General features: G+C 36.5%; 1 protein-coding gene across 1 annotated transcript; it reads right to left on the bottom strand.

The window, feature by feature from the left end:
- Nucleotides 1–1,642: 1,642 nt before the first annotated feature.
- On the bottom strand, nt 1,643–20,720 carry gsg1l (gsg1-like). The gene is made up of 5 exons (XM_079383588.1): nt 20,187–20,720; nt 11,252–11,299; nt 7,773–7,925; nt 5,453–5,564; nt 1,643–2,780 (listed from the first exon to the last, which is right to left on the bottom strand). Exons 1-5 carry the CDS (start codon nt 20,473–20,475, stop codon nt 2,468–2,470), a joined length of 915 nt encoding a protein of 304 aa, XP_079239714.1. The 5' UTR covers nt 20,476–20,720; the 3' UTR covers nt 1,643–2,467.
- Nucleotides 20,721–22,745: the final 2,025 nt, after the last annotated feature.

The following is a 22,745-nucleotide window of genomic DNA, read 5'->3' as shown; positions in this document are numbered from 1 at the left end:
AACCACAACTAGATTCTAATGAACTGGCAAATTACAGACCCATTTCAAATCTTCCGTTTATGTCTAAAATTTTTGAAAAAGTTGTGTCTGCTCAATTGTGTTCCTACTTGCAAAAAAATTATCTCTATGAAGAATTTCAGTAAGGTTTCAAGCCTCACCATAGCACAGAAACTGCACTTGTTAAAATTACAAATGACTTGCTTCTTGCTTCAGACCAAGGCTGCATCTCATTGCTAGTATTACTTGATCTTAGTGCTGCGTTCGACACTATAGACCATGACACACTCCTAGATCGATTACAAAACTATACTGGTATTCAAGGGCAGGCTTTAAGATGGTTTAGATCCTACCTGTCCGATCGCTACCACTTTGTTCATTTAAATGGGGAGTCATCTCAATTATCACCAGTAAAGTATGGAGTACCTCAAGGATCTGTCCTAGGCCCTCTGCTATTTTCAATATACATGTTGCCCCTTGGTAATATTATTAGAAAATACGGGATTAGTTTTCATTGTTATGCTGATGATACTCAACTATATATCTCAACAAGACCAGATGAAACTTCTCAGCTATCTAAGCTAATAGATTGTGTAAAAAATTTAAAAGATTGGATGACCAATAATTTCCTCCTATTAAATTCAGATAAGACAGAGATATTACTTATTGGACCAAAAAACAGTACACAGAATCTCTTGGATTACAATTTGCAACTAGACGGATGTATTGTTATGTCCTCTAAATTAAAAAATCTGGGTGTTATATTAAACAGCAACTTGTCCTTTGGAAATCATATTTCCCATGTTACAAAAACAGCATTCTTCCATCTTAGAAACATTGCCAAGCTTCGAAACATGCTACCTGTTTCTGATGCAGAAAAGCTAGCTCATGTATTCATGACCTCTAGACTGGACTAGTGTAATGCACTGCTAGCTGGTTGTCCTGCATCTTCAATAAACAAGCTACAGGTAGTCCAAAATGCAGCGGCTAGACTTCTTACCAGGTCAAGAAAATATGATCATATTAACCCAATTTTACAGTCTCTGCACTGGCTACCTATTAAGTTCCGTATCATTTACAAAATATTATTACTTGCCTATAAGGCCCTAAATGGTTTAGCTCCTGCGTACCTAACTCGTCTTCTACACGCGCCTTTAGTCAGGGACGTGTGTTCTTCTTCATTACACTTTACAATAAATTTTTAAGATCTTTAAATAACCTCTGAGTGTATGCAAGCCTGTTTCTGTTTCTGTTAAAAAAAATCAATCAATCAATCAATCAATCAATCTATCTATCTATCTATCTATCTATCTATGGCACTTGTGAGATATAGAAAGTTGTGATTACCTTTTGGGTTGAAAATGTATAAGGCTTTCAATATTTTTATTGAATGAAACATTGTTCATGTCCTTTTTACAAAACTTCATTTAATTTTGTCCTTTTACAAAACTACATTTAATTTTGTGTGACGGTATAAAATGGTTCAGTTTGGCACACATACTTAAAAATGAATTGGTTCAGAAAAATTTAATTATATGACCAAGGTGGAATATATACATGCATGTTTCTAAAGAATAAAGGACCGTTGTGTGTAATTTCCTATATTATCTTCTAATCTAAAAACAAACTTGAAAAAATTCAAGGTGACAATTTTGTACCTCTTTTATCAAATGAAAAAGACAGGATTATAGTGCATACATAGATAAATATACAATTTAGTACATTCATTAATAGATTAATATAATGAATTCCATTCATTGTATGTACATTAATAAGATGTTCAAAAAATTACAAAAGAAAAAAATGATTTGGGGTCAGGGTTTACAATCTTGTCACTGACTGCTGCTAATCAAGCCAGTAATGCATGACAAAAGACAGAAACAGGTCAAATCCAAGTGGCAGTAACCTTGTATACCTAGTGGATGTTGCAACTGAAATGGGCTGTGCTTCTCCGGTGTTCAGCTGCAGCGGTATTGAAGGCAGGATTTAAACGGTACTCTACTCTGCTGTTTGTAACATGAAGGCATATTCAAGCAGATCTCACCAAGGGAGGAGTACATTTCACGTACTGTGTAAGACTGATAAATACTCAGGAGCATGTCTAGCTGTCAGGGCAAGGGACAGACAGATGCTTTGATGCGGTTTTAGAAGCGTGCACTGTTCAGCCTTCACGGCAGTGTAAGTCGTGTGGTTTTCCCACCTGCCCGTGCAGACCTCAGCTATCTGTCGGTGGGAAAAAACACTCCCTTTCCGCATGATTTTATTTACAATCACTGAATTATCTATGCTAAGGCTCAGCTTGTTACCAGCACGCCTCGTTCAATACCATTACTCATGTCCATTTTTTACTCTCAAAATGCCTATCAAAAAACGGAATTCAACATTTCAACCCCTCGCATCCCAGTTCATCAGTATTCTAAGTTGTCAAGTCCGAGCAAGGCCACCTGTGCAGTACCGAGTTCATGTCCTCTCAGCACTGCTCTTCTCCCAGAGACTCTGTGTTGTCGTTCTGGTCCACCGGAGCTGGAGGGGAGCGCATTTTACCGCGACTGCTCCCATGACTGCTTCCGTGGCTTGGGTAAACATCTATAGAGCTGGAGATGGACTGGACAGACCTGTCACGGAAGTAATGGAAGGCCTCTGGATCCAGGAAGGTTTGCTCTTCGCGCAGGCCTTGCTCAAAGAGCTTCCGTTTGTGCCGGAACTCAATCACCGTTTTTGTGTAGGAGTTGAGGGTGGTGACGGAGGCAGCCATGCAACAGGTAAATGATCCCCATGCCATACTGTAAAACACACACACAGGAAAAAATATGATTTGCATTTATTTTTACAATATGATAGCATATTGTGTAAATAGAACATTTTACTTAACTTTGTTACATAATTAAATAATATTGCATCAGTTCAATTATTACACTTTTTTGTGTTGATAGGCTTAATTGTAAATCTGTATATTCATTTGGTAGGTCAAGCCAGCCACACTTAAAAGCTTTGTTTAAAGCAGAAACCCTATTATGCACTTCAAAAAGAAAATGAAAACTATTCATTCTCTTAGTAAAATTGTAAAAAAAAAAACTAATTTCACCACAGAATGAGACACTACTAATAAAAACAATTAATGGGTTAGTTCAACCAAAAAGGAAAATTCTGTCATTTATTACTCACCCTAATGTTGTTCCAAACTCATAAGACCTTCGTTCATCTTCAGAAAACAAATTAAGATATTTTTGATGAAATCCGAGAGCTTTCTAAACCTCCATACACAGCAACAAAACTACCACGTTCAAGAACCAGAAAGGTACATCATTAAAATAGTGCATGTGACATCAGTGGTGCAACTGTAATGTAAAATAACGACTTTATTCAACAATTTCTTCTCTTCCAGGTCAGTCTTTGCCACATGTTCAGGAGAGTACCACGACACAAGCGTGTGGTGCTGCTGATACAGAAGCTGGCGTTCTTTTTTTACAAGCAATGGAAGATGCACGCTGCACATAAAACAGTCTTCGTAAACATGGCTGAAGATTTTGACAGTGCTATTTTAATGATCTCCTTTCTACCTTTCTGGGTCTTCGACGTGGTAGTACCCTTGCTGTCTATGGAAGGTCAGAAAGCTCTCGGATTTAATTTAAAAATATCTTAATTTGTGTTCTGAAGATGAACGAAGGTCTTACGGGTTTTGAACGAAATGAGGGCGAGTAAATAATGACAGAATTTTCATCCCTTTAATACTTCATATGCATATATTAATGCATATTGCATTGAGGTTTAAGAGTTTCTTTCCTGAAATAACTGCTTTTTTGCTGTGAACTTTTTTGCCAGTTCAAATTTTTATCTATGTTCTGAAACAGTTTTTTCTTTATTTTCATTTATCAGGAGTATTAAAGTTGCATTCCACAAAAAGTGTCTGTGATTTATAGACTGTAAATTACATCAAAAACCATGAGAGTTCACTATTTGTACTTGTGTGCTGGGGAAGCTAAAATGTCAATTACTCTTTCATTTTCAGGTTCTTACCATTCAGTAAGGTAGTAAAGGTAGTACAGAAATAGAGGGAAAAAACATGAAATTGGCCAGATGGCAGAGGACAAATGAAGCAATTTTAGCCTAGACTAATGGATGCCAGGCAAGCATCTGTGGTAATTCAGCCAATGTAAATACCACTTTCATGCCTGTCAGAACCCCAATGCATGTCTCTTATATCCAAGTGCCAAAATAACACAAATCATTTGCTGGGAGATCCAGTACAGCCATTCCCTCTCTGCTCTAACAGACAGGCATGGTCCCAAAAAATTAAATGACAGAGACTCACTCCAAAAATTCACTGTAGAGCTGACACACACCATAAAACACCAATGAAAAAGTTTCTATTTAAGACTTTTTACATTTTTATAAAGGCAGTAAAAGCACTTCAAACTTTATATTTACACTAACTGGATTAGTTTAGCAATCCAACTATTTGGAATCCAATCCAAGTATTTGACCTACAATATCTTTCTTCTCAATTATATAAAAATGGCAGCATTTCAGAAAATATAAGCATTTTGGAAATCACAGATAAATCATTTTGATATCACGGTAAAACTCCTGACTTCTAAATTTCAGCTTTGCCATCACAGGAATAAATTGCATTTTAAAATATATTCAAAAAGAAAACAGGTATAATTGTATTAATATATCTCATTATTACTGTTTTTCCTATATTTCGAAAAAATAAATGCAGCCTTGGTGAGACTTCTTTCAAAAATTTTAAGAATCTTCTATCCAAATCCTACAAATCATAATATGCTATGATATAGTGTTTTTTTTCTTCTTTTTTTTTCACCAATATCTTTTTGTATCATGGCTCAACATGGCCTCAGAGTACAGAGAGATTCTGAGGAAACCGGTTTGAAGTTTAATTCGATTTTTTTTTTCTCTAGGTTGCCAGTTCTGTTGGAAAGAGAGCACTTATATTGGAGAAAGTGAACCTTAAATGAGAAGAGTCTGCAAGAGCCAGATTCATTTGTCGTAGAATGAGGACCAGACACCCACACATCTGTGACTTCTGAGAACGCCTCGACTCTTTGCCTTGGTGAATTATATAACACAGGATGGATGTAAAAGCACCAAGTACTGGGAAGGGACTTGAAGCTACTGCTCTAGAGAATTCCATTCGATTATTGATCAGGAACTGCTAAGGGTGAAAATATTTAGAGTTTAGTCACAAATCAGATGTTGCTACTTCTCACTACCTGAGCAAGAGCGAATGTGAAGTGAATTTTCAACATCCACACTCAAAGCTATCATATTACTTCAAATGACTCAAATGACAGTAGTCATGGATTACTTTTATAGTGCTCTTTTGGCCCAATTTGAAGTCCTTCCTGAATATAAGCATTATTTTTTTTCTTTCTTTCACTGAATATCCATCAAATTTATGTAAGTGTGACTGGAAATATCAGAGAAAGCTTACCAGAAAGACCAGCCATAGTCCCATGTGTGAGGCCTCCAGTCCTCTGGTCCCAAACTGACTGTGATCTGGAAAACTTGCGTGTACATCATGTGAGCCACCATTCCCAGAAGACCTGTTGAGGAATCCACACATGCAATTGATAATTTGTCATACTGTTGTTGCTTACTGGAAAGAAATGGTGTTGTCATTATTTACTCCAAACCTGTATGGCTTACATTTTTCTGGGGAACACAGTACAGATGTTATCTGATGACTCAATGATCCAGCATGGAAAAGAACTATGTGAACATTTAAAAAAAAAAATCCCCTTTTGTGTTCCACAGAAAAACAGCATGGATTTGGAATGAGGGTGAGTAAATTAGGACCAGTTAATGGACATGTTTGTATATTTATGGAACTGTGTACACAATTTACATCATGGAGATGATATAAGCACACTTACAATACAGATTTACAGATTTTCTCTATGACAAACAGTGTTATTAACCTTTGATCCTTTGGATTACAAGACAAAATCCCAGCATTATGTGCAGGTAGAACCTGTTCCCAATCACATACAGTAGGATCAGTGTGTCTGGCGTATCTAGTGTCACTATCAAGGGCTCAAAAACAAGACTAGTGAGGGATAAATAAGGTGCAGTTGTTATGAAATATATGTAACTGTAATTCCTCACTTGCATAACATTTGCTTTTTTACCCTATGTTACTTTAAATACAACTTGTTACTCTGCTGACAAATATATCACTCTGTTATATATTTATTTTTTTCTCTTTTTTAAACACAATTTCCTCTTTTTTTTCAGTTTTTTTGCATGACAATCCAGATTAGACTGACAACCTGTCATGTCTAAACTAAATATAAGGGAATATTTTTTCTTCCTTAAAGCGTATTTAGTTTATCCTAACTTGTGTTTAACCGCTGTCAGCTAACCACATGAAGGCTCATCTCTGGATGGGTGATTTCACTCTCTCTCTCCGCTGCACTTGGAATTAAAAAGCATTAGGGCCCCAAATGAACAAGACTATTGGGTATTCAGCAAATCAAATAATCAGAAATTCAAAAAGCAGCAGCTGTTCTGGCTTTCTAACTGCTGAGGTTTACCCAAGATGCACTAGACTGTAGAGGGAGAGAGATGTAGTCCAGGGAGACCTCTGTTTTCTCCACATCATCTCATTCTCAAGCCAATGTGTCTCGAGTGTGAAATTACTAGTTAACAGATTTCACAGAATCTTAATAAACATTAACAACAAAAATTAACCTTTGTATATCAAGGACTTGTTTTCGATGAATCTGGTCATAAAGTATTATTCTAGTAATAAAAATTAAGTGTCAAATATTCACACACACACACACACACACATACTGTATATAAACATATATATAGCAATTACTCCAGTCTTTAGTGTCACATGATCATTCAGAAATCATTTTAGTATGGTGCCCTTGGTGCTATTTCTTATTATTATCATTGCTGAAAACAGTTGTGTGCTGCTTAACATTACTATAAAGAGCAGCATTTATTTAGAAAAAAATATTTTTTGTAACAATGTAAAGACTTTAACTTTTGATCAATTAAATGTGTCTTTGCTGAGTACAAGTATTTATTTATTTATTTCAAAAACCATTCCTACCGACCAAAACTTTTTAACAGTACTGGACAACTGGAACTGTTGCCATTTTAAAAACGAAATGGGTAAAATTGTAGGAAATGTCGCATGAAACAGTATTTTGTTTCTTTGGTAACTGTCAGTTCTCTGTCATGTGTGTCATGTGTTCCCGCCTCTTGTGTCCATATTTGGTTTGTTTCCTGTCCTCGTCTAGTGTGATTATTAGTTAATTCTTGTCCAGCTGTGTTTGTCTAATTATGTATGATTATCCTGTGTATTTATAGTCCTGTCCATGTTTGATTTTGTCTGGTCTACTTGTTACTCCCCAGTGTTCCTGTCTGTCAGCCTGGCCTGGCCTGAAGTCATTAGAGACTGTTATTTCAAGTTTACATCCTCGTCTCCGTGTTCCTGTGTCCTCCTCGTTCGTGTGTGCACCGTGACAGTAACGTTAAAGAACATTTTTTTTCTTTAGTATCATTTAAAAGATCTCTCAGCACTATTACCGAATCAATAACCAATTTTGACTGACTGCTGAGGTTCTGCAGAAATGACTAATAATACTTTATGAATTATACGAGCCCAAAATTTTGCCACCATCATCCGTGAGTCTGGTGAGACCATGCATAGGCTGTGCGTCTTTGTATGGGTGATAAATGTAATAAAGTAATGCACAATTAGTTTTTCTAAGTGTGAGGTGGGGACAAGGGCTTACCTGACAGCACAGTGAAGACTGCGGCGAAGGCGTTAAGTTTGAGTCCATCGATCACGTTACTGGAGTGAAAAAGCTCCAGGCACATCAGACTGAAGCCAACAACCAGCAGCATGATGTATAGCACCTCAGACACAACTGACAGCCAAAGGACACCTGCAATACACACACACACACACACTGGTGAGCAAAGCGCTCTGCTGTTGCTCCATAATTCTCTCTGTCGCTTTTATTCACATGGTCAGATTTGAGCGGGAATTTAACAACTCGCCTTCTGCATATAAATTGACATGCATTGGACACATTTTTGTACAGTTCTTTATGTTGATTTCAGTTAGGTGTTTTGAGTTCATTAAGGTCACTAAGAGATATGAGTATCCATCTCTAATAACTGCTCCATGAAGGAGCACATTACAAATTATTAATTTAAACCTGAAAATAAAGTTTAAGGATTTTGAAAAATATTAAATAGTGAAATGATATGACTTAAAATTAATAAATATTTCTAGGTAACTAATCAAATAAGCAAATCTGTAAAACTGATCATGTGACTCTTAATACGGATGGCCAGATGCTCTTTGGATCGTGAACGTGATCATCAGGTTTTACACAAACCTGTGGAGTTCATGCAGCTTGAGTTCAATGCCGTTTAAACGTTTGAGGTCAGTAAGATTTTTAAATGTTTTTGAAAGAAGTCTCTTATGCTCACCAAGGCTGCATTTATTTGATCAAAAACACAGTAAAAAAAACAGTAATATTGTGAAATTTTATTGCAATTTAAAATAGTTGTTTTCTACTTTTGAATTTTTTTCACCATTTTTCAGCATTTTTTCAGCAGTCAGTACTCCAGTCTTCAGTGACCTTTAGAAATCATTAATATGCTGATTTGATGCGTAATAAAAAAATATATATATTATTGCAAATGTTGAAAACAGTTGTGCTGCTTAATATTTCTAAAACTGTATTTATCAGGATTAAAAAACATTAAAAAACTTTTTATCAATTTGTAACATGTAAAAGTCTTTACTGTAACTTTTGATCAATTAAAATCATCCTTGCTGAATATAAGTGTGAATTTCTTTAAACAAACAAACACAACAAAAACATACTGACCCCAAACTTTTGAACTGCTGTGTATACAATGATAATAATAAAACTGTAAGAAAGAGAGCGAGAAAGAAAATGCAAAATAGAAGCATTTGGACTTTGTATGATGAATACAACAAAAAGGAATAAAGAAATGCATAAACATTCCTGAGTACTTATTAGAAGTCGACTTTCTCTTCAGCAGGAATTTGAAAACAATGCTGCCCTTGTGTTTTAAAAGAATGTTTAATCTCTATTTTATTTTATTTATAAAGGTATTTTTGAGAGATTAGGGAAACATAACTGTATCCATCAGACTGACTCCAGGGTGTTTCCATTACAGCAATCAGCTCCTCCTAATTAGCAGAAATCCCATTCGCCTCAGAGCTTCCTCTGAGGAGAACTCTGCAGAGATAGCAGAGGTTGTTTTGGTCTGAGAACATAACACTTTTGCTTACTTTCAACATTCAGAGTTTACCTTACAGTCTAGTCTGCTGCTACACCTGTGCTACCCATTAACCACTGTGAAATTTGGCTTCATTTGGGGCTTCTCAACGCATTCCCTCACACACGTTGAATAAAAGATGACAGACTTTGAGAGAAACGCAGGTGGTGAGTGATTAAAGCATTTTAACCTGAAATATGATGGCATTATGCAATATTAAAGTCTGGAGTGATTGTCTTCAAGAGTTCAAACACAACGGGGTACCTTTGAAAGTCCGCCCTACATTTTTCACAGGCAACTATAAACAGTGTGTCAATTTTCTCGGGGGCTCCTTGAGGCGGTCCCAGAGAAAAGCACTGTTTGAGGGCTTGATATCGTCTGAGCTATGGCGTCATTGAGAGAGGATAGAGATAGAAGCACTATATCTTCTTTCGGCCTGACCTTAGCATATTCGGTAGTCATAAATCAAATTTCTCACTATAATTTTTGCACAAACAATTTTTGACAAGCTTCTGTACAAGACAACACTTACATAGAGGGGTGAATCTGAAAAAACTTCAATCAAAATGCACAACCATCACTCTTCGGCTGATTCCACAAATATCAGCAGCTTTGTATCAAATGTAATTATCACTGGAGACCTTCAAAGTCAGTCATGACTTAAAAGATAAAAACCGGGGTCTAAAGAGAACAGAGGATGGTGTAGTTTGCCTTGCAAATGCTCTCCCCTGAAACTGTGGCAGATGTAATTTGCAAGCAAAATTCATTTTCCTTTTTGATTGTGGAGTATTATCTCCAGATTTGTTCAAGGCGAGATGTATTATGCAGCAGTCCCCTGAACTGAAAAAAAAAAAAATCCATATTCAAAATGATATTTCCCCTGTGAAGGCTTTGCCACCGCGAAGAAAACATCAACAATAAAGCATGCCATTAAAATGTTTTTTAGTAAAGGAACGCATTACGTTATCAAAGAAACCTCAAAGAAAAGTCAAATTTGTAGTCAATGTTGGATCATACTTTTGTTTGTGGGTGTTTCTTCAACTACAGGTCTGGTGGACAATTAGAAAATAAACTCAATGTTCACACTTTTACTGTTTAATTTGTATGCTAACATTGTAGACACACAAGTTTCACATTCTTTGTTACATTTTTACAGTATCACATCTCAAATTATGTATTGTGTTTATTAGCATTCTGTATGTCTTTTTTGACATTTTTGGAAAATTAACCTCATGTATCAAAATATTTCCACACTTCTTTATTACTAGGCTGATTGGAAGTTGTGCACTGAAAATAATTTATTCACAAGTTATATTTCCTTAGATTTTCTTTGTTTTAGATCAAGTTTAAACCTCATTTATAATGGATTTTCAGACTTTAAGATCAAAGGTCTTGGCCTGGGACAAGAATAATAGTATAAATTATACATAAAAGGTATTTGTAAAGCATGAAGGTTCCCCAGGTTAAATGTGACCTTCATAGAGAACAATGTTGAAATCTGTTAGATTATACAAATGAACCCCTGCCACATAAAAGTTTCTGCTGAAGAAACACCCTCATCCTCTACTAAAGAGTGACACTGCAGCTTATCATTATTATTAATGATAAGCTGTATTCATAGAACAGTGGAAAGAAGAAAATAAATGATGGAGAAGGGGACAGTATAAGGAAATGTTCTAAGCAGGTTCACATGTACTATAACAAGCCACAAATCTAATAATTTTTTTACATCACAGTTTGCCATACTTAAAGCACATGACCTGTACTGGCCAGGAGAATCTGAACATTTGCTCCAATATGCATGCATCAGTCAACGTACCACATATGTAGCATGCATCAAATAATAAAGCAGGGATGCTCCAAGGCGGACATTAGAGATCCGTCATTTGTAAGTTTTGGTGTGTGCTGTCGGACAAGCCTGAACGGCACTCTAATGACAGCCATTACTCACCTCTCTCAGATGCCGGGGCCAGATCAATAAAACTCCTGCATTTCTCACCTGGAAAGACACAAGACAACCGAGGAGTTAACATCTGTGCTCTACAAGCTCTTTTTGTGTACTGGGAGTCAGAGGGCTCAGCTTCATCTTTACAGTGCTGTTTGCTGATAAAACAGCTTTAGCAGTCAGCTTCCCCTTGGATCAATCCATCAGTTCAGTTTTTGTCTAAAGACATTGTGGTGTTAATCTCTATGTATTTTTTGCAAACTCGTTACTTGCTAAAAATCGATAGCATACAGCATGCTTTTCTTGTAACTAATCACTAGCAATCATAAAAATGTGTCTGTACGCTCCATCTGACTAGTAAGCCAATTCTCAAATAACTACTATGATGACTTTTGTTCTACCCACTTAAAAGATAGAAGTACTTGCGTTGTCCAATCTATACAGACTGTGTCTGTTCCCCGAATAGCGAGGTCAAAATATAAATTTAATGCAGGATCTAGAAAAAATCTGATCGTGATTAAACCAGTAAAACGCAAAATAAATGAACAAAAACATTTTTTAAAGCTTGGGCTCCTAAACATTAGATCACTCGCATCCAAAGCAGTTATTGTAAATGAAATGATCACAGATAATCATTTTGATGTACTCTGCCTGACTGAAACCTGGCTTAAACCAAATGAATATTTTGGTCTAAATGAGTCTACTCCACCGAGCTACTGTTATAAACATGAGCCCCGTCGGACTGGTCGTGGCGGCGGTGTGGCAACAATATATAGTGATATTCTCAATGTTACTCAGAAAACAGGATACAGGAGGTTTAACTCATTCGAAATACTTCTGCTTAATGTTACACTCTTAGATATGCAAAATAAATTTCTCCTGTCTCTTGCTCTGGCTACTGTGTATAGACCGCCAGGGCCATATACAGATTTCCTAAAAGAATTTACAGATTTCTATTGGTTAATGTTGATAAAGTGCTAATTGTCAGAGATTTTAAAATTCATAAAATGATAATACAAATGATGCGTTAGGACTTCCGTTTACTGACCTAATAAACTCTTTTGGAGTCAAGCAAAACGTCACCGGGCCCACTCATCGTTTTAATCATATGCTAGATTTAATTATATCGCATGGAATTGATCTTACCGATATAGATATCGTACCTCAAAGTGATGATGTTACTGATCATTTCCTTGTATCGTGCATGCTGCATATTACTGATATTAATTATATGGCTCCGCGTTATCGTATGGGCAGAACTATTGTTCCAGCCACCAAAGACAGATTCACAATAACCTGCCTGAATTATCTCAACTGCTCTGTGTACCCCTAAAAACACATGAACTAGACGAAATGACTAGCAACATGGGCACTATCTTCTGGGGAAGTCTTCATGGGCACTATCTTCAGGGGAAGTCGTGGCCTAATGGTTCGGGTCGGACTCGTAATCCAAAAGGTTGAGGGTTCAAGTCTCGGGCCGGCAAGGATTGTAGGTGGGGGGAGTGAATGTCCAGCGCTCTCTCCACCCTCAATACCACGACTGAGGTGCCCCTGAGCAAGGCACCGAACCCCCAACTGCTCCCCGGGCGCCGCAGCATAAATGGCTGCCCACTGCTCCGGGTGTGTGTTCACGGTGTGTGTGTGTTCACTGCTGTGTTTGTGCACGTTGGATGGGTTAAATGCAGAGCACAAATTCTGAGTATGGATCACCATACTTGGCCGTACGTCACTTCACTTCATCTTCTCTAATACATTAGAAGCTGTTGCCCCCCTCAAATTGAAAAAGGTTAGAGAAAAACGTACTGCGCCATGGTACAACAGTTATACCCATTCTCTCAAGAAAGAAACTCGTAATCTTGAGCGCAAATGGAGGAAAAATAACTAAGAAGTTTTTAGAATTGCGTGGAAAAACAGTATGTCCAGCTATAGACAGGCTCTAAAAGCTGCCAGGGCAGAGCATATCCACAAACTCATAGATAATAACCAAAACAGTCCAAGGTTCTTATTTAGTACAGTGGCTAGATTAACAAATAAACACACACCACCCGATCTAAATATTCCCTCACAGTTTAATAGTAATGACTTTATGAATTTCTTTACTGATAAAATAGATAACATCAGAAATATAATATCAAATGTAGATTCTACTGCGTCTAGTATTTGAGCTTCATTCATAGCACCCAAAGAAAAACTGCAGTGCTTTACAACTATAGGACAGGAAGAGCTAATTAAACTTATCAGTGCCTCTAAACCAACAACGTGTTTATTAGATCCTGTACCCACTAAACTACTGAAAGAGTTGTTACCTGTAGCAGAAGAACCGCTTCTCAATATTATTAACTCATCGTTATCTTTAGGTCACATCCCAAAACCATTCAAGCTGGCGGTTATTAAGCCTCTTATTAAGAAACCACAACTAGATTCTAATCTTCCGTTTATGTCTAAAATTTAAGTTGTGTCTGCTCAATTGTGTTCCTACTTGCAAAAAAATGATCTCTATGAAGAATTTCAGTCAGGTTTCAGGCCTCACCATAGTACAGAAACTGCACTTGTTAAAATTACAAATGACTTGCTTCTTGCTTCAGACCAAGGCTGCATCTCATTGCTAGTATTACTTGATCTTAGTGCTGCGTTCGAAACTATAGACCATGACACACTCCTAGATCGATTACAAAACTATACTGGTATTCAAGGGCAGGCTTTAAGATGGTTTAGATCCTGCCTGTCCAATCGCTACCACTTTGTTCATTTAAATGGGGAGTCATCTCAATTATCACCAGTAAAGTATGGAGTACCTCAAGGATCTGTCCTAGGTCCTCTGCTATTTTCAATATACTTGTTGCCCCTTGGTAATATTATTAGAAAATACAGGATTAGTTTTCATTGTTTTGCTGATGATACTCAACTATATATCTCAACAAGACCAGATGAAACTTCTTAACTATCTAAGCTAATAGATTGTGTAAAAAATGTAAAAGATTGTATGACCAATAATTTCCTCCTATTAAATGATCGCGTATCTTGTCATTGTGTGCACTTGCTTGGCCATTTTTTGTGATAAACAGGAAAGTGGGTCCAGCTGAATTCAAATAGTGATTTGTTAGACGGTATAAAAAAGGTTATTATACCGCGGCAGCCGTCGTGTAAAGCCCTCCTCGTGTGAAGACCGAAGAGTGTAAAGACCATCGACTCTACCGTGCGACTGCACCGGGCAGGGACACCGGCAAAGGATATAAGTATCGTTTTTTATTTTTCCTCTTCAGTTTTTATAACCATTTCTTACTATGTGTAAGTAAGTTGTTATTGTTGTTTTAAAACATGTGTGCTTGGCTCAGTGTTGATGTCTTTATAGGTTGTTTATTCAGTTTTAGTTTTATTTAATTTGAGTTATTTTAGTACTTCATACTATATGGAAATGAAATAATATATATATTGAATTTATTTTTATATGTATATGTGTGTGGCTGTACATACACACATGTAGTTGTTTTTAGGTGTTTGACTTAGTGTTATGTTAGAAGCATTATTATACTCATACCTTTTTGTTTTAATATTTGTTTTAATATTTTGAATTGTTTTTAGCTTATTTTTTTGTTTTCATTTAAACGTTTAGTATTGAAATGTTGTATGCATTTGTCAATTTTATTTAATTTCTTTATTTTCTTAAATGTGTGTATATAGTATTTTCTGAGTTTTGACTTTTAGTTTTAGTTACTTTTTCTTATTTGTAAATCGTTTTGGATAAAAGCGTCTGCTAAATGACTAAAAGTAAAGTAAAGTAAAGTAAAGTAAATTCAGATAAGACAGAGATATTACTTATTGGACCAGTACACAGAATCTCTTGGATTACAATTTGCAACTAGACGGATGTACTGTTACGTCCTCTAAAGTAAAAAATCTGGGTGTTATATTAGACAGCAACATTTCCTTTAAAAAACATATTTCCCATGTTACAAAAACAGCATTCTTCCATCTTAGAAACACTGCCAAGCTTCGAAACATGCTACCTGTTTCTGATGCAGAAAAGCTATGTTCATGCATTCATGACCTGTAGACTGGACTATTGTAATGCACTGCTAGGTGGTTGTCCTGCATCTTCAATAAACAAGCTACAGATAGTCCAAAATGCAGCAGCTAGACTTCTTACCAGGACAAGAAAATATTATCATATTACCCCAATTTTACAGTCTCTGCACTGGCTACCTATTAAGTTCTGTATCATTTACAAAAAATGGTTTAGCTCCTGCGTACCTAACTCGTCTTCTACCACAATACAATCCAACCCGCTCCCAAGGCTCGCAAAACTCTGGACTTTTGGTAGTACCTAGGATAGCAAAGTCCACTAAAGGAGGTAGAGCTTTTTCACATTTGGCTCCCAAACTCTGGAATAGCCTTCCTGATAACGTTCGGGGTTCAGACACACTCTCTCTGTTTAAATCTAGATTAAAGACACATCTCTTTAGCCAAGCATTCACATAATGCATCTTATAATCTTGTACTGCACTTATATCTGATCAAATGTACATTATTATTATTCTTTAGCTTGGGTTGAACAAATCATTTTTGCTTAAATGGAACAGCAGCTACGCTAATTATGTCTCTATTTGTTTCTCTGGAATTACAGAAACTTCAGTCTGGATCCAACACTTAAATGATCTGAGATGACCGAACACCTGAGAAAAGATAATGCCAACCCCACAGAGGACCTCAGAGGATGCCAATGCTCAGACAACATACAGAATTACCAAATTTTGCCATAAGTTAAATATATTAATGTTCTGCAATATATAAATATATTGTGGAAACTTAATTTCCTGTAGAGCTGCTTTGCAACGATTTGTATCGTAAAAAGCGCTATACAAATAAACTTGAACTTGAACTTGAAACTTGAATTTGCATCAATAAAACAAGTAAACCAATTGTCTGCGGTCTAACCAAAATAACTGTTGTAATTAAGATTGTCCTATGTGTCTCTGGGCTAGAACATAAAGAGTTTTTGGTGCATTCTCTAAAATTGGACTTTTAATTAAACTGGTGAGGATAATTTGAGACTCAAGGCCTTTTCTTTATAAAACTTCAGTCTGCAACTGCAAGTTTTAATAATAATCTTGCCAGTGGAGGGGTGAAAGATGGTAAGCTTTGCTTAAAGGACAGAGGTCAAATATAAGTGAGAGATGATCCAAAGTAGCATGATAATGTGAAGACAGCAACATATGCGCAGAAAACATTTTCTATATGTTTCTGTGTCTATATGTGGCTCAAATTTCTCTTACAGTGTGGCCCAGTTCAAAGAATGTAATAAATATATTAGCAAACCGTGTAAGTCTGCAGACACAACACTCATAATTCCAGGCTTGTCAGACTTTATGTACGGCATAAACTTTATGTACGGCATCGTCTACATTACAGATCCCACAAGCTTTTCAATGTTTTATTACCTTAGGAAATCAAGTAGCATTTAAAAACTTGGCTAAAGCAGTTCAAATGAATGCCGATAAATTGCACCTCCAAACAGCCGGGAAGAATGAGACTTTTGAAGGTTCAATCAGTGAAATCAAAACAAAGGATATAGCAAGTATGGTTCCTTACAGAGACCTGCCCTGTAGTGACAGGAGTAAAGAAAGTAAAGAAGTAAAGAAAGAATCAAACAGAAAGTTTATAGTGTGACTGATCACACATTAGGTTGCCATTGAACATGACAGGGAGTCGTATTCTGGATTTCATATTCTGGACCTTCTAAGTGCACTTCTTTTCTCATTACATCTCCCTTGAGCTTTTTTCTTCAGTAAATAAGGTCCCTGGAGGGAGTATAATCCTTCTGCCAGACAGATAAGTGGCCCATGGTAACCTCTCCTCAATTTAAATAAGGAATCTCACTGCACCGGGAGAAATACATTTACTGATTCCGAAAACGACTGGTGATGCAAGAACATGAGTAATTGAATTTCTAGTGAGCTTTATTTCACCAGTTAGATGAGGCACTTGTGGTAATCATTTCATTTATATCAATAACATGAAATGTCTACAATGATACATTTTAGTCCCTTTTTCTGATACAGACTTATCTGTAAACTCACTCACATATTTGAATAGAGCTATTTTAAATCTTAAAAAGAAAACTGTCATTTCAAAGTTTCCAGAGACGACTTATTCAAAAACTCTATGTGCAATTTACATGAATCTATATCCTTTTAGCGTTTAAATACATAATCTTAGGCACAATGTGATGTAATTGTATCACATGCATATTGAGAAGAATATGCAATTCATTTTCCAATGCTTACCCTGTGGGAATCAGAATGGCATGGGCTGACTCACTCATTATGGATCTGAAAGCTGTAATCATGTTCATTCAATCCATTCCTGTTCTTCCAATATTCCATACGAATAAAGACCCCTGGCTTTTGATCGACCTCTAATGTGTTTAATCTGCTATCTGAGGCTGGTGGAGGGTAATTGCATCGGTAATGAGAGTGGATGATTTGATGGCCATTAGTGTTATTATGTGGTACTGTATGATCAGGCAATGGGCAAAGAGAAGATATCTTATGATTTATTAATTAGCACCCTACATTCTCATGCCATCTATGAATTTGGCTTTGCCACTCCACCGCCAGAACTATCAGTCAAATTCTTGGACGTTTTAGTCACTTTATAAATCTTTCATTGATGGCTCTGCAGTTTAGGCAGTTAAACTGCTTCTGTATTTACATGAAAGGGATTCAAAACATCACCAAGAGAACTGATAAAAGCAACTGACATCCGACCAGTTCTTGACTTTTGTTTTACTTTTTATGCTTTCTTCTAAGGTGATACTGCAAGCACAAATATTATAGGCTTGGAATATTATGTTAACGATGACGATAAATCATTACGCATAGATTGAGCTGAGCTGAGCTACTTGTGTGGATGTCTAATGAATTTTCAGCACAAAGCTTGTCTGACACTGTTGTCAGATTAATCATAAATCCTATTGATCACTAGATAGAAGAGGGTGTCAACAGCAATGCTGACAAAAATGGAGAAAAAAAAAAAACTCATCAAGCCACATAACTTAATCCTCATCAGCGTAACACACACTGACCTTCTCTCACTCCCTTGACAAAGTCTATTGGATTAAACTGAATACAATACTAAACTTTTTGTTTATGTCTGTGTATTAAAGACATTATGTCAGTATGTCTGTGAGACCAGATCTAATCACATACGAATTTGAACCTGGCAACCCCTGTTCCTGGATTTATCTGTTGACCTTGTAGTGCACTGTCATAATAAAATTGTCATAAAAAGACCTTGTAGTGCACTGTCTTTTGACTTCTTTTATCTTGTCAAGCTTTGCATTGACCTAAAACCCAAAGATTAAGATAGCATGTTGTTTTGTGAGCAATTAAAATAACTTCTTAAACATGTTCTTGAGACTGAATAAATAAAACTTTTCTCTTGGAAAACAGATTTTTTTTCACATGATTTATGGTATCAATACATACTATATTGTGCAAGTAAAGATTTCTTCACTTCTTTTTCCACTGTAGTTTATTTGGACATTAAAGCATTGGTTTTCTCTCTGGACATAAATTGTAAAGATTATTCTGAAAACTGATTTAATTAAACATGTGAAGAAGCAAAAGACCCTATTCCTTTTGCAGGATAATCTTGATGTGCATTTACTAACCAATAACTCCAGATGATCTAACATAGAACTCATGAAAAATGAACCTGTCTGATTAAAAAACATTTTAGAGAGGGCATCCTTTAAAAAATACGAGGCTATGCAAGAGCTGCTTATTTCACTGTGTTCCATGGGGAACGTGGTTATCTAATGGTGCCTTTACCAAGTTCCTCAAAACTCATTGAGAGTAAGTAAATCCTGACAGATGTTTCCAAAGCTGCTGGCACACAATCATTCCCTCCAATCCATTGCGCAACACATTCACACTGCTTTACACGCGACCTGTTGAAATTTTCCCAGCGCAAGAACACTATATAATTTAATTATCTAAAATTTGATTTGTGATGATATTAATGAGTGCTAATAGACCTTAACTGACAGATATCAGGATATTTTGTTTAGCTTGTTTAATAAAGCACAAGTTTTGCACCTACATGTCTAAAACATTATATTGTACATGTTACAAATTAAAACGTTTTGGTAACACTTTAGTTCAGGGACCAATTTTACCAACTAGTTGCTATTAGTATGCATATTACTAGCATATTGGCTGTTTATTAGTACTTACAGGTATAAATCACATATAATGCCTTATTCTGCATGAACTGTAGATCCACTATACCCAATACTTAACAACTACTTTACTAACTATTAATAAAGAGCAAATTAGGAGTTTAAATTGATTCCCAAACTAAAGTATGACCAACGTTTCACATGTTTTCCAAATGAACATTAAAGGAAAGAAAAAAACCCTGGAGAGGTAGATAGCGTGTAATAACAGCACTCTTTCACAATGATTTACACACACTCTTAAAAATAAAGGTGCTTCACGATGCCTTAGAAGAACCTTTTTTGTCTAAATGGTTCCATAAAGAACCTTTAACATCTGAAGAGTATTTCTGTTTCACAAAATGTTCTTTATGGCGAAAGAAGGTTCTTCAGATTTTTAAAAAGGTAAGAAAGAGATGCTTCTTTAAAGAAACTTTGACTGTATGGTTCTTTCTGAAACCAAAAATGGTTCTTCTATGGCATTGAACCTTTTAAGCACCTTTATTTTTAAGAGTGCAGTTTAGGGATACATTTCAAAGTATTTAACGCCTAGAAGATAAATATGGGAATTATATGTTTTATTACAGTTTGAGACAAAAAACAAAACAAAACAAAAAACACCGAGTTACAGACGAGCAAACAATAAAACCCATCGAGTCTCAAACAATGCCGTTGGATGCGCTTTTGGAAAATCTGAAATGTACGGATTTAACGAACTCTCACCTCCTCCGTGGATATTCTCCTCACACGAGTACCAGATCCCCGTGTGAAAATGCCTAAAGATAAATCGGTCGTCACCCGTTTCCCAGCTATAGTGAACTTTACTCGGGTCTGTCTCGTTCACCCCATAGTCAATACAATTATGCCGTCTTTCCTTACTGCAGTTGGGTTTGGGGACCCTCTGAGTCCCTTCGCACCAGTAGGTCGTGATGAACGCCGTCGTTGAGAATAAGAGTGCCAGAAGATTTAACCCCACAGACAGCAGAGCACGGCATTTTCGAGTGGTCTTCATAGTCCTATAAGAAGTGGCTCACACACTTGAATGAGTTCATTCAAACCGTGCTGAAAAATCTTGATTGGTGTGAGGAAAGCGCAGCGGTTGCGCTCACCTCACCTCTGCTCACCGGCCCGAAATGACAGCGACAGGTTCGATCCTCACACATATGAAATGAGTGTCACTCCTCTGGCGCTCGCAGGTGGATCCATTCGCGTGGAGACAGGCGAGACTCAAGAAAGATCTCTGAAGCATCTTTGAGAAAGGCACTCACGCTCCCAACTGTTGTGACTCTCTCTCTCTCTCTCTCTCTTCGCGCGCGCGTGTCTCCCTGTCCTATTATTTATTTCATTATTGCTCTGCTGTCTAGTAGGCTACAAATATCTTGACTTATGTGAAACTGTTTTTGGCACTTATTGGGATCATCAATCTGTTAAAGTAATTAGTCAGTGTCGACTTTTTTATGGGACTTATTTTAGTAATTTTTGGTGTACAGATAAAATTATTCTGTTGCGGCTCAAGCACAATTAGCCAACCCTTAAATGTCTTATTATAGAGAGTTTTAGGGGTCACGCATTAAAAGTAAGGCGAGTTACGTAATCAGATTACTTTTTTAAGTAACTAATAAAGTAACCGAATACCTTTTTATTTAGAAGGAAATATCTGAGTTACTTTTTTCAAACAAGTAACTCCAGAAAGTTACTTTGTTTCCCATGTCTTGACTGATGCTCTGGTGTTGCCATGTTGAAAGAAATCGGTAGTAAGTGCAGAGGTGTGTGTGAACATGATCTTACTGTAGTTATAGACTAAATATGAACATGTATTTACTCATCTCACCTGCAGAAAAAAAAAACTGTTTTAGTGTTCCTCAAAATGAATAAAATCACTCAAATGCAAACATGCAAACTCTATTATACAAACCTGCATTAATTAAATGTTAAATAAGACAAATATAATTCATGTATTTAATCCCATTTTATTAATCAGTGTCTTTGCTACCGACCTTCGATGATTCAATTCAACCATACTAAGCAAAATGTTTCATTTTTGTTATTGCTGAATAGTGTTGAACTTTATTCTCCTCCGTCGTATTCTTCATGCAATTTATTTGAGCTGCGCCCTCTACTGTACAGACATGAATTTACATTTCCTTCAGCCTGATCGTATTCATTTCACTTTTGTTGTGAAAAGGGCTTTTACATTTGTAAAAAATAACTTTTTTATATTACAAACAAACAAGCAAGCCCTGCCCAGATTGAAAAAGTAACTCAAAAGTAACGTAACGCATTACTTTCCATAAAAAGTAATTAAGTAAAGCTGGGAGCACACGGGAGCAATTTTTGATTTTATGATTGTTGCTTGTCAGACTGTATGAACATTATGATCATGTCACACTGTGGGATCTCACTTGTCATTAAAGGGGTCATCGGATGCCCATTTTCCACAAGTTGATATGATTCTTTAGGGTCTTAATGAAAAATCTATAACATACTTTGGTTAAAATTTCTCAATGGTAGTGTAAAAACACCATTTTTACCCTGTCAAAATCAGCTCTGTTTTCAGCACGCTGTTTTAGTCCATGTTGTTGCATTAAATGCTACTGAGCTCTGCTGACCCCACCCCTCTCTTCCGAGGAGTGATGAGCAGACTGTAAACTTCAGCTGCGAAACTTGCTATCTAGCACATAGTAGGAAAGGCGAATTCCAAAGATTCATAAAAACCTTTATACTCACTTCTTCTGTAGATGAAGCTGGATCACAAATGATTCGCCCGAACATAAGGCAGATCGGAATTGGTTTAAAAACGAAAGTAACGTTAATCCTCTGCGTCTTCAGCAGCTCAGATGTGGGGAGTTAATGACGACTGCTATGGTAATTATTACATCCAACAACAAAACTCCTCAATAGCTTAATTGGAGACATTCTTGTCTTTCCTGCACCGGGGTCAACACAATGGTGGACAGCTCTCAGCTCACTCAGGGTGGGTCTAAGGTAAGATGGTCTTGTCAATCAACTATCATAGGAGCGGCCTGTGCAGAACTACATCATTCTGACAGGAATCTCAGAACAGCCTGATTTGAGAAAGGGGATTTTAAAATAGGGATTTAAAAAGAAAAGTTTTATCATCATAGGGTGGATGTGTACACACACTTCCAACACACATTTATGTTCAAACAACATGTAAAGTCCATTTTGCATCCAATGACCCATTTAAAGAGATAGTTCACCCAAAAATTAACATTCTGTCATTAATTACTCACCCTCATCTCGCTCCAAACCCGTAAGACC

This window comes from Barbus barbus (genome assembly GCF_936440315.1).
Source record: "Barbus barbus genome assembly, chromosome: 3".
NCBI lineage: Eukaryota > Metazoa > Chordata > Actinopteri > Cypriniformes > Cyprinidae > Barbus > Barbus barbus.
This window is presented reverse-complemented; position numbering and strand designations above follow the sequence as displayed.

Bases quoted from the DNA above. Each gene is read 5' to 3' on its own strand.
- gsg1l (XM_079383588.1), bottom strand. From the start codon at position 20,475: ATGAAGACCACTCGAAAATGCCGTGCTCTGCTGTCTGTGGGGTTAAAT. The intron at 7,926-11,251 runs GTGAGTAATGGC...TGTGTATTGCAG, and splicing joins GGCCCCGGCATCTGAGAGAG to GTGTCCTTTGGCTGTCAGTT. The intron at 5,565-7,772 runs GTAAGCCCTTGT...ATTCCTCAACAG, and splicing joins AGTCTTCACTGTGCTGTCAG to GTCTTCTGGGAATGGTGGCT.